This window comes from Aythya ferina (assembly GCF_964211825.1).
Source record: "Aythya ferina genome assembly, chromosome: 2".
In the NCBI taxonomy this organism is placed as follows: Eukaryota; Metazoa; Chordata; class Aves; order Anseriformes; family Anatidae; genus Aythya; species Aythya ferina.
This window is the reverse complement of record NC_140297.1, coordinates 72,713,832-72,726,360: the sequence shown is the minus strand read 5'-3', so window position 1 is coordinate 72,726,360 and position 12,529 is coordinate 72,713,832. Positions and strand designations below refer to the sequence as shown.

At 37.9% G+C, this 12,529-nt stretch overlaps 1 protein-coding gene across 2 annotated transcripts in view; it reads left to right on the top strand.

The window, feature by feature from the left end:
• The window catches only part of MYO10 (myosin X), a 162,753-nt gene that overhangs the window by 147,395 nt on the left and 2,829 nt on the right, over positions 1-12,529 (top strand). For both annotated transcript variants that reach the window (XM_084510863.1, XM_084510864.1), the window contains exons 31-38: positions 916-1,058; positions 1,964-2,158; positions 3,247-3,404; positions 4,741-4,864; positions 6,634-6,931; positions 8,638-8,845; positions 9,462-9,598; positions 10,468-10,588. In XM_084510863.1, coding sequence (XP_084366989.1) covers positions 916-1,058; positions 1,964-2,158; positions 3,247-3,404; positions 4,741-4,864; positions 6,634-6,931; positions 8,638-8,845; positions 9,462-9,598; positions 10,468-10,588 — 1,384 coding nt within the window. The remainder of the gene's footprint in view (positions 1-915; positions 1,059-1,963; positions 2,159-3,246; positions 3,405-4,740; positions 4,865-6,633; positions 6,932-8,637; positions 8,846-9,461; positions 9,599-10,467; positions 10,589-12,529) is intronic.

The following is a 12,529-nucleotide window of genomic DNA, read 5'->3' as shown; positions in this document are numbered from 1 at the left end:
TTTGGGTGAACCATTGCCATAAACAATTTTAATTGGTTCTAAATTCTACCCAATTACCTTCTTGCTAGAACCATATAACGAAAGCCTATGCCCTTCTTATGCATGGGGTAGCCCAGACTGCATCATTCCCTTTTTCTACACCTGATACAGGTCTTAGCAAGTGGGTGGACATGGTCCTGGGCAACCTCCTCTAGGTGTCCCTGCTTGAGAAGCAGGGTTGGACCAGGTGGTCTACAGAGGTCCCTTCCAACCTCAACCAGTCTGTGATTCTGTGTTACAATATGAAAAGAATTAATGGTAAAGGGTTGAAACAAGTGTTTATAGGCTGAAAAACCTACACCTCTAATCCAGAGAGCCATCAGAACAGTTCACTCAGGCTAGTTCTTTATGCTTCAGTGAATCCTGGTGTAGGATTGGATAAAAGCCAGAGTGTCATTATAAATGGATTGTACTGTCTGCAAATTGGGATGCACTGCATTAAAAATAAAAGAATGTGTTCACATGCTGCTTCACTACAGACCATTGTAAATTGTTGATTTTAGCTAATGTAACTACCGAAGCAGACACGCTAAATAGATCCAACCCTGAAATAAAATTGTGATTAAGATTGAAAGCTGATTAAAGATTTGATTTTTTTTCTCATGATAGATTTATCTTGAGAATAGGACAAGTTGCAATTTAAATTGAACCCTTCCACTATTCAGAGCCTGACCATTTCAGTGTGAATCCAACACAGTCATGTCTTTTAAAATGCCTAATACTTTTTAGATCTAGTGATGTTGAAATAAATGCTGTAGAGGTGGACAATATTTATCTGAATACAAAAATGCAAACAATGGATGGTGTTTATGCTTATGGTGAATGACTTAAGCAGCATGTTGACTGTAAAGGCTTTTTTGATCTTTATTTTCATAGACCCAATTCCTTTGTGATCATCACTGCTAATCGTGTTCTTCACTGTAATGCTGACACTCCTGAAGAGATGCATCACTGGATAACCCTGCTTCAGAGGTCAAAGGGGGACACTAGAGTGGAAGGACAAGAATTCATTGTGAGGGGTAAGAACCAAGTCGAATAAAGTAAACAATATCCATTAACCTCAAAAGAGATGGTACCCCAATACAATCTGTGTAATATGCTAGCATAGTATGGCAGTGTTGGAGCCTCATCTTTGTACAGTATAACTAACTCACAAATGAAAACAGCTGAAATTATCTCACTCTCATAGATTCATTACGGTGAGGAAAGCCCTCCAAGATCATTTGGCCCAACCAGCCCCCTACTACCAACGTCACCCATTAAACCACATCCCCAAGTGGCAGGTCCAACCTTTCCTTGAACACCCCCACGGACAGTGACTCTACCACCTCCCTGGGCAACCCATTCCAATGCCCGACTACTCTTTCTGAGAAGAAATTTCTCCTAATTTTTGACAAACATCAGGTATTTATAAACAGAAAGGAATGAAAATCTAAAATCTCAGCCCATTTAATGAAATACCATATTTTTTCATAGACAGCCTGAACCTTGGATAATCCCTGCTGCTTTATAGGTGCCCGTACTTAAAAATATGTTCTGTTACAACCTGCAGTGCAAACTAACATGCAGTAAATGAGAAGAAAGGGGTACTGGTTAGAGATTATGGGGAGGGAGCAGAGGCAGATAACTCCAGGGTTAGAAGACACTAATATGGACAAAAGCAACTTTGTAAGTTGACAAAAGAATTTCTCTACGTAAACACCAAAGTTGAAAAGTTTTCATATAGATTTTATATGGTATTTTCATCATTTCTTTGCTTGAAAATTTTACTCAAAGTTGTTTAATATGTGAGCTAAATAATTTACATCGTGTTTTTGTTGTTAGAAGTATGCAACTAACTTGTAGCAACTTAATTTTGTCCAACTGTTAAAAAAAAAACAAAAAAGCAAACAAACAAATGTGATTTAAATTGTGTCTTTAATAGGATGGCTACATAAGGAAGTAAAAAACAACCCAAAGATGTCTTCATTAAAACTGAAGAAGCGTTGGTTTGTTTTGACACACAATTCTTTGGACTATTACAAGAGTTCTGAGAAAAATGCTTTGAAATTGGGTACACTGGTCCTAAACAGCCTCTGTTCAGTGGTCCCTCCTGATGAAAAAATCTTCAAAGAGACAGGTAATTGTCTGCTCAGGGTTCAAGTCTCCTTTCAGTTACCTTCTGGCCTACCTACCTAGTAATACAACAAACACTGCATAAGAATATTTTAAATAGATTATTAGAGTTGCAGTTTGATAACCAAATCAGGTCCCTAAGTCACTGAGGTATTTTACATGGACTACTGGGCAGAAGACAGGTAATTATGTACACAACAGTAAAAATTGTTCTCAACAGCATTCAAATTACTGACCAACACTGCTGCTAAATTAGCTTGAACACGTATGCTTTCACTTTAAAGACACATGGGTAGCAATTGTGAGGGCAAACATTCGTGGAGCAAGTGTAAAGAGATCTAGAGTAAAAGTCCTCAGTGCTAACCTACATACTACGTCTGAGTCAGCTGCAGAGCACATTTCCATGCTGGTTTTCAGCTCAGACATGGCTGTTTGCAAATGAGAAGCATTGACAGCCCTATGTAATCTCACTGGGGTCACTGACACTTCAAAGAGGCTTTTGCTAGTGAGAGATGAAATAGATTTTATTTAATTGAATCTGCTTCATAAAAAGCCTATACAATGATGCAGAGAGTGAATTTGAATTGAAATGCTCTTCTGTCATCTTTGCCACTTCATTTGTGTGAAATTAATGACTGTTTTAAAAAAGCAGTAGCAGCTCGTGTTTTATACCTGTTAGCATGTGTGCCATAGATGATGAAAGACTCATATACAAAACAAGACTTAGATTTTTCTTCTACAGACAGGACTGGAGAAGCAGGGCCTGCAAGCCATGTATCACTCACAGTATTCCACAATGATGTTCTGTGATCGCTTGTACTAAGATTACTGGGTGAAATGGAAGACAGCATGGTGATGGTTGCGTTCTAAGATTATTCTTATGCTTTTTTAATTGAGAGAAACTCCTTTAAAACCATACTGTCCAGATTATGTTACTGAATTGCCAGTACAACTTCTTAGTCCCTGAAAAACTGCCAGCCCAATCCAGAATTCAGCATTCAGGGTCTCATGGGACTATCTGTTTTCAGAGAGAAGTCATGGTATATTTATAGACGCTGCTTCCATGGTTAACAATTTTTATTGTTGTGCTAGGCTATTGGAATGTAACTGTGTATGGACGCAAACATTGCTACCGTCTCTACACAAAATTGCTTAATGAAGCGACCCGCTGGTCAAGTGCCATCCAGAATGTGATTGACACAAAAGCACCGATTGATACCCCAACTCAGCAGCTTATTCAGGATATTAAGGTAGGAACAAACAGGTGGAACTGGGAAAGAAGAGTTGTTTAAATAAATATTTTAAATCGGTCTTTTTTTTTTTAATGTTGCCTTTGCAGTATGTAGTAATAAAGCAGAAAACATGAATTTTAGTCATGCAGTGACATGGACTGAAATTGTGGAATCTCATGTATTCACTCACCTGCTAAAGGAATTTTTATTTAAACAGTATAAGAACAAAGTATGAATTGCAAATTGAAGGGAAAGAGGGAAAACTTTTTTCATTAAAACAGTAATAAGCTGTACTGTTTTGGGCAACTTAACAGACGTTGCTGTATCAGGCAGTAGAGCTGTAGTGTGTGAGTTCATGAGTTAGCAGACTTGTCTGGCTATGTCCACAGTGAGCAGCGTGCCAGGATGTGGATTAGACAGCTCCTGTGACTTTTATTTTTATTTTTGTAATTCTCCCCTCACCCCCAATGTCTTTCATTTCTTGTTTTATGATAGCATTGGTTAATCATGTCTCTGCATGGCAAGAAACATGCTCTATGAACGTTTACTGCTTTATGATCCTTCTGGGGACATTGCATGCATACCCAAAGAAGGTCTAGAGATTTTTGTTGATCTGCTTTCAGGAGAAGGGATAATGCTTTTTTTTTTTTTTTTTTTTTTTAGTATCTTCTAAGAATCAAGGGGGAGAACTACCAACCTTTTTTCTTAGTGGAAGCCTCTGTCATGGAGAAAAATTATCAGGTCCTAAGTTCTAAATTTCAAAACTCCAAAGGCTGTTGAGAGCCTTTCTTCAGAGCAGTAGAAATATGTGGAAGTTCAGGATTGACAGAAGACAGTAATCACACATTTGTCGGACTTGAGCTAAGAAAGAACAGTATTTAGACATCAGAGTGGGTGCATCAGGTTTACAGCAGCTATTTTTCTGGACTGTTTTGCTGATGGTAGTTCCAGCAGATTACAACTGAAAAGGCCAATTAGGTATGCTGGAAAAATCATTCTAAACTTAACAATATCTTGATATAATTTCCGCCATGAAATACTGGAATAAAATAATTGTACAATGAAAACACACTTCCAAAAAACTTTATGAAACTTGTATCTCCTGCAGCACTGCTATGGTTAGTTTTTTTACTGCATAGATAAAGAAAGCTTATGCAACTACTGAGGTTAGCAGGCACTAAGCATTCATAGCCTGCAGAAAGCCATGACAGCCACAGTACCTGCAAGTGGATTTAGCACCAGATAGTATCAGTAACACTGATGACTGACCTTTTCATAGCCAACCTAAAGGCACAAAGCATTGCATCACTGTTAGTGCTGAACCCCAAATCCTGCTTTTTTCTTACCTCAATAGGAAAACTGCCTGAATGCTGACGTGGTTGAGCAGATCTATAAGAGAAACCCTATTCTCCGTTACACTCATCATCCGTTGCACTCGCCATTATTGCCGCTGCCTTATGGGGACATCAATCTAAACTGTAAGTTTTTCAGCCATAGAAACACTTTTCTGTATGAAAAGCTAAACTCTGGGATGGGAGTTTTCAGTCCATGGGTATAGTGGAAAAATTATTTTTGTAATGCAAATAAAGAAGTTTCTCTGTTCTCTTGCAAAAGGTAGAGAACAGCAGTTTACCTAGCATAGAACCACGTGTTTGTGGTGCTCCTACAGGAGTGTTACAGGAAGGAAAATTGCTATTGCTGCTTTAAGACAAATTTGTTACCCTCACCAACACAGCTAAGATGACAAAGTTTGAAAAGCCTGGCACTGAAATCAGGAAAAAAAGCCAATTCATTCAGTCTCCTTGAATCATACACTCCTTCTCAAATTATTGTTTTTTCATACCCCATGAGGGGAGCTGCAGCTGCACAACTTCAATTCACAAGTGTAAGGTTCATCAGTTGTGGTGGGAAGTATTACTTCCATGAAACAAGTTGTGAGTGGGCATGCTTTGAAAAAGCAATGGTTCATTTATGCCTGAAGCAGGTGTAATCATGTCTTCTAACAATATTTGTTCAATCACTAACTCAGAAGTCTGTTTTAAATGAACAGTTCACGGTTATCGATGGTTATGAATATGATGCCTGTAAATGGATTTGCTTATGTTATTTTGCAACTGCGTAGTAAACAAGATTTGTCTCAGATCAGAAGTTTCATCCCTGGGAGGAGGGTGGAAGGTGACAGTTGATCAAAAGCTAAGGTATTTCTGATAATGCTTCCTAAATCACGTGATATCCTGCTGCATGAATGAAAATGAAAAATAAAATCCTAGGAGAAACCTCTGCTTTCTCTTTTTCTTCCTCCTCCTGTCCATTGGCAAGCCACAATTCTGATCTTGAGCTGGTCACTTTAGCTGGTTGTCCCATGCACAAAACGCAACATGATTGCTTTCTAATCCCTATAGACAGAAAAGGCTAGCTCTCTCTGAGGTAGAAGTCTTTCCAAAATCTTCCCATATTAAATAGCTCTCTACAGATGGGCTGATGTTCGGTTATTGCCATGGCTTGCAGCTGAGTTCTAGTTACTTTCTCTAATAGTATAATGTTAGGTTAGAAATTTAGTGTATGTAATATATGTCTGTACTGCTTCCTGCTTTGATGGCCTAGCTGATTCAGACACCGGAGCAATCTCTCATTCCTTGAACCCAAGCACCATGGCGCTTTTAAGAATATTGTGCAAGTTCTTAGCCCGTGCTGAAAAACTTGTATTGTGAAAATCAATCAAATCACCTTCTTTTCCAGGACTTCAAAAGAAAGTTGCAGTTTCATGGCAGAGATTTTGTTTTATTCATATTTTTTGGGTTTAATTGAACTTCTACTGCTGTAGACAAAAGCGATGTCATGAACTTGTCACTTTCCTTAATCCAGTCATGCTTTACCTCGCTTAAAATCTGACTAGCTTTCCACTTTCTTGTGACAGTGACAAAGTGATACACTTCCAGCAGTGTGGATCCTTTCTCCATCAAAGAAGCTTCTCCATCAAAAATCTCTGATCAAGCAAAATACACATTCTAAACTACATTGTCAGAAATTTCAAAATGGTATTTTATTACATTCAGAACAAATCTCAATAACAGAATAGCTCATAAAATGAGTTGGCATTATACATTGGAAATGGAAACGATCCATTCTAATATCTTGCATAATAAGGGCCATGGAATATATCACTGGGCAATTCCTATGGTAAGCCTGAGTGTTTTCTCTTTCATATCTCAGTCTAAATACCGTTCTCCCTGTTTTTTGTTTGCAGTGCTGAAAGATAAAGGTTACACAACTTTGCAGGATGAAGCTATCAAGATATTTAATTCTTTACAGCAGCTGGAGTCTATGTCTGATCCCATCCCTATAATTCAAGGTATCCTCCAAACAGGACATGATTTACGACCTCTTCGAGATGAGCTCTACTGTCAGCTCATCAAGCAGACCAATAAAGTGCCTAACCCTGGGAGCGTGGGGAACCTTTATAGTTGGCAAATACTCACCTGCATGAGTTGCACATTTCTGCCAAGTCGTAGCATCCTCAAATATCTCAAGTTTCATCTCAAAAGGTGAGAAGCTTTCAGCTACAAGAGCAAGAAGTTTCTTCACTCACTGTCTTTTTCCCCATAACATGTAACAGGGTTTAGACATCTCATAGTGAGATTTGAAGATACATTCACTTACTGAACTGGTTATGCTAAAGAGTAAATCTGAAAAGGAAAAAAAAAGGTTGTAAGAAAACAGTGTTTGAGTTGATCTTGATTCTTATTCAAGGAATCGAGCAAAACCCCATGAAACTGAATGCATAATCATTATTTATTAATGTTGACAAAAGGCAGGGGGTAAGGGGGGCTTTCTATAAGTTTGTGTAGTTGCTTAAATGGCTCGCAGCAAGTATGCACAGGTCCTGTTCCTAACTGTCCAAATCAAGTTCCTAAAAATTATTCATCATGCTTACCTTAGTTTTTTGAGGTATTATGCACATAAAAGAATATTACAGTGTTTAAAGATGTACTAGAGTAAAAATGTCTATTTGCAAATCTAATTTAAGACTTTAGCAACCGTTGAGGGGAAAAAAAAAAAAACACAAAACAACATTTCTGACAGCTAAGCATTAACCAGAATGTGGAGTTCCTCTTGCTCTGATGCAGCCGAAAAATGTAAAGTGTGTCCCCTTAGGAAAAGTAGTACAATAGTAACAAACTGTTCTCGGTAATTTAAAAGTCACATCTATGTTTATGCTAGAACATGGATACTGTAAATCACTTTGCTGAATGTAGTTATTTTATAAAATGTTTGTAAAATCCTTGAAGACATACCTGTCAAAGTGAGATTAGTGAAATACATCAAACACTATGCATAAATGTTGGAATTTTAAAAAATATAACAATATTGATTCACCTTTTTAATTTAAATCAGTTCATAAAATAGTCTCCCTGTTTAAAAAAAAATAAAAATAAAGCTATCTGACACAATATTTGCAGGTTGGTTTCAACACTATAGCTGCACAATCTTCTTAAAGCATTTCTGTAATTCTTCAGGAATCTTTTTATGCCTTGTAGATGATGAATCTGTAATTTTTCATACACTCAAAAATGAAACCTTATTAGGTTGAAGAAGCTGATATTTTGTCATTGGAAATATTACACAAACACTCTGTACTAAAAGCTACTGGAATTCAGTGGTTTTCAATAATTAAAAGTTCATTAAATTCATTATAAATAAAATATTATAGTAATGTATAATCAAAAATGAGTTCATTAAAGTTATTGCTGAATACTTGTAGTACTAACTGCTGAACAGTAAGGTTTGAGAGAATTTTCAAGAATGTCATGAATAGAAATCAAGTATCCTAAGTGAAACTACTGCAAAACTGAGCTGTCAATTTTTTTTTTTCTGTAGTACCTCAGTGTAGGTTTGTCTTTATTCAACTACTGTTATTGACCAGAAAGGGAGTTGATTGCAATGAGATTATTACAGTTATCCTGCTGTCAAATCTGAGCCGTTACAGTGTTCCTGTAGTTAATGCTATAAAGGCTGTTCAGTTTTTGCTTTTTGTTAGGTTTGCAGAACAAGATGATGTATGTACATAAGTTACCGCACAGTAAATCGTGTTAGAACACTTTCCTTGACAGTGAAGATAAACCTTTGACTGTGCCAATTAAATAGCATACTGAATACAGCAGTACTTTGTCACTTTCAGGAAATAATGGTTCTCAAATAAATAAACTTTCTGTTTTGCAGACTGGCAACTTAAACAATATTTGTCTTACAGAGTTCGTGACCAGTTTCCAGGAACTGAAATGGAGAAATACGCACTTTTTACTTACGAATCTCTGAAAAAAAACAAATGCAGAGAGTTTGTGCCATCACGGGATGAAATAGAAGCCCTGATCAGCAGACAGGAAATGACATCTACGGTGTATTGCCATGGTGGGGGCTCCTGTAAGATTACGATCAACTCACACACCACAGCTGGAGAGGTGAGAAGTGGTGGCGGACAGCTTTGGCACAGAACCAGTGTTTCCCTGTAATGGCAGTTCCAGCTAGTAGCGGTGTTAAGCCCTTGGAAGCACCATCGGTGTCTCTGCCAGGTGGGAGGGCACAGTCACTGCTGTCAGGGCAGGAAGGCTTACAGGTCTCTGCCGCACCCCTCCAGAATGTTCTGTAGAAATACCGGCTACCACAACTGTCTTTACACTGCAGAGGATTACCCAGCAATAGCTCTCTCGTAGGAAAAAAATGCAGGATAGACTAAGCAACTCAATAGAGGCATTATTGGAATAACTTCAGGTATATACTGATGTGTACGAGGCCAAATTGTTTGCTAAGCTGGAACACTTTAGCCGAGTTGGTAAAATACAAAGGTTATTTATATCTGGGCAGGTGATAGCACATATATATTCTGAAGGAATCATCCTTACTTAGGATAAAAATGAATGTGGAATTTGGTAACAATTAATACTGATGATGAGAATATCTTAGCAGCATTTTTAGCCTAACGTAAAACCTATTTTTTAATTTCTCCTACTTATTTGTCTTGCCTCTGTGGTACTACTTTTCCGTGCTATGGTTTCTTCATGTGCTGTTTTTCATTAGGTGGTTGAAAAGTTAATTCGTGGTTTGGCCATGGAGGACAGCAGAAATATGTTTGCTTTGTTTGAATACAATGGAACTACTGATAAAGCAATTGAAAGCAGAACCATTGTGGCTGATGTCTTGGCAAAATTTGAAAAGTGAGTGCACCTCTCCTTCTCTCCTGCCAAATCTAATAAATAGCAATTAATACATTTCTTATGTTATATGCATGACAATCAGCATCCTTTATCTACATACTACTGGGACTGTTTAGTCTGGAGAAGAGGAGGTGTGGGGGAGACCTTATTACTCTCTACAACTGCCTGAAAGGAAGGTGTGGGGAGCTGGGGGTCAGCCTTTTCTTGCAGGTAACTAGTGATAGGACTATAGGGAATGGCCTCAAGTTGGGCCAGGGGAGGTTCAGGTTGGAAATGAGGAGAATTTTCTTCTCAGAAAAAGCAGTTAGGTATTGAAACTGGTTGCCCAGGGAGGTGGTGGCATCACCGTCCCTGGGGGTGTTCAAGGAAAGGTTGGACGTGGTGCTTGGGGACATAGTTTAGTGGGTGACGTTGGTGGAAGGGGGATGGTTGGACCAGATGATCTTGGAGGGCTTTTTCAACCCTAGTGCTTCTATGATGATAATGAGGGAAAAAAGGAATGTCTAATGTGCAAGTACAGTTTGTAACATGATAACTTAATAATGTTACTTTTATCAACACTTGTCTGAGCCATAGATAAAAGATTGTGAAGATAAATTGGGTTAGAAACAGTTGACTGAGGACTGAGACAACATTTGTAAGTCCTTGATTTAGTTTTGGGCTTTAAATACATATTTATGTGTATCTCCAGATCACATAAGTCAGGTATACTTGAAACAACTAACGGCTGTCAACGATACCAGATTGCTACCAGGTGTAGGAAAGCAAAATTCAGCTAATGCCATGCTGAAATTTTTCATGTGTCAATTTAGAAAGGAGTTTGATTATGAAGGTCTGATCTCTCTCTCCCTTTCCACACACACCTGTAGGCTTGCTGCCACTGCCGAAGCTGGGGAGATGCACTGGAAGTTCTACTTCAAGCTCTACTGCTTCCTGGACACGGAACATGTCCCAAAAGATAGCGTGGAATTTGCCTTTATGTTTGAGCAGGTAAGAAAAAAGATTTTGTTCTGAGGCAATTTTAAGAGAAGGAAAAAAGCGAGATCTAGGCAACAAGGGGAATGTTTTGATTGTGCTTCTGTTTAACTAAATGCACTATTCAAGCAGCAAATGTAGAAATAATAATAATGAAAAAATAAAGGCAATTCAGTGATAAAAATAAGCTTATCCTGACATAAATTAACCAAATGTGATTCACCTAGTGTTATGACTATTCTTGCTTCTGGGTTACCTGTGAATTGCTTTATGTGTAGTGGTGAAAAAAATGGATAACTGGACCTATGCTAGATAATTTATATACAGGGGGGAAAAATGATAATGCCTGCATTTCATTTTGCTCTTATGAAACCATTTTCTTAAGAAAGAACAACAAATAAAGTAAAAATATGTAATTGGCAAGCAAATTCTGAGATACCCATATTGGCACCAGTATAGAACTAATCAGACATCAGCTTTTCTTTTCAAAACCTGATTGGTATTTCATAGGCACCATAGTAAAACAAATCAGTCTGCTCTCAGCCATAACCATAAGACAGGTATGGTAAGCCAAAATCCACTTAATCACGGTGCTGAGCAAAGAGTGAGGCCATACTGCAAAAATGATTTGTAATGAAAACTAAATGCCTCAGCAGTTGGATTTCTATTTTATGAAGTCTTGCAATTACTCTGAAACTTGCTGATGACAGATATTATTGTGGAAAGACGTCCTCCTTTTCTACTATACTGCAGATGGCTAAAAAGTCTTACAGTGAACAGCTTCTTTCAGGTGTGTACTAGGCACTTAAAGATTTCAGTGTCTTGGCATGCAAACAAGTTCACATAAGTGTTCTGTTGGCAGGTAAGCATGAAGTGATCAGGAGCTTACATATTTTAATTTTTGTATGGATGAAGCCTTTTCCTCTTCCCACAAGATTGGGAACACGTTCACTGTAATGGAGTATTTCTTCCTTTCCAAAGTTAGGGTTTTAAAGCACCACGTTACAGCACAAGTCTACCAGAATTCTCCTTGCAGAGCCTACTGCTGTAGCTCGATCTAGAAACACTCATTGTTGGCTGAAGGATCTGGGCAACAAGCCTGCCTTGGCTGGGCTTAGAAGCGTTGCCAGTCTGAAGACTGTCTGTTTTTACATACTGAAGAGTCCGCCAGTTCATGCCTCCACTTTGTGATGAAGTTTAAACTGTAATAAGAAAATCCATGAGAGTTCTGCATCAGATTTGTTTTATTGGTTTATGTGACAGATCATTTTCATGCAGCATTCAGTACCGACTGGTGTTGAGCCAAATATTTTATGTCTTGCTAAGACCAGTAGTATTACAGTTATAAAGCATGGCACACTCAATACTTATGATTAATATTAAAATACCTGAAAGAGGTTCATCAGTTCTGTTGTTTTTTCAATTTGCTGTCAGTGTCAGACATGGATGTTTTTCAGCAACTAACTTCAGAGAGATCCCTTCTGTCTAAAGTTTTGGTTCTGTAACCTACGTTTTTAAAATTAATTTAATATTTATATCTGGGACCCTTTTAAGATTTACTGTTTTCCCTCATTGCAGTCTGTTACAAAGCTGTCTTAGGGTTTTGCTCATCATTCATGAAACATCAGTTTCACAGACAGATTATTAATAGCACTGAGTCAAAGTAGATAACTATTTCTTCCCAATGCCCTTGAACATAGATGACTTCCCCCAAGCAAGTGTTTAGATCCTGATTTTCTCCCCTTTAAATTTTCTTCTCCTTTCAGTGGTTCAGTTGCCCTTACGTAATTGAATTCTCAAAGAGCTGTACTAGTATGAGAAATTCCCGTAAGCAAGTTCATCAATTGCTTTGCAGTTCTTCTGGTAAACCCTGTCTTAACCGGTTTAACAAATTTCCCATGAGATTTACCACATTTGTTTTATTTGATGGTTCATTTATTTCAGATCCTGGGTTTG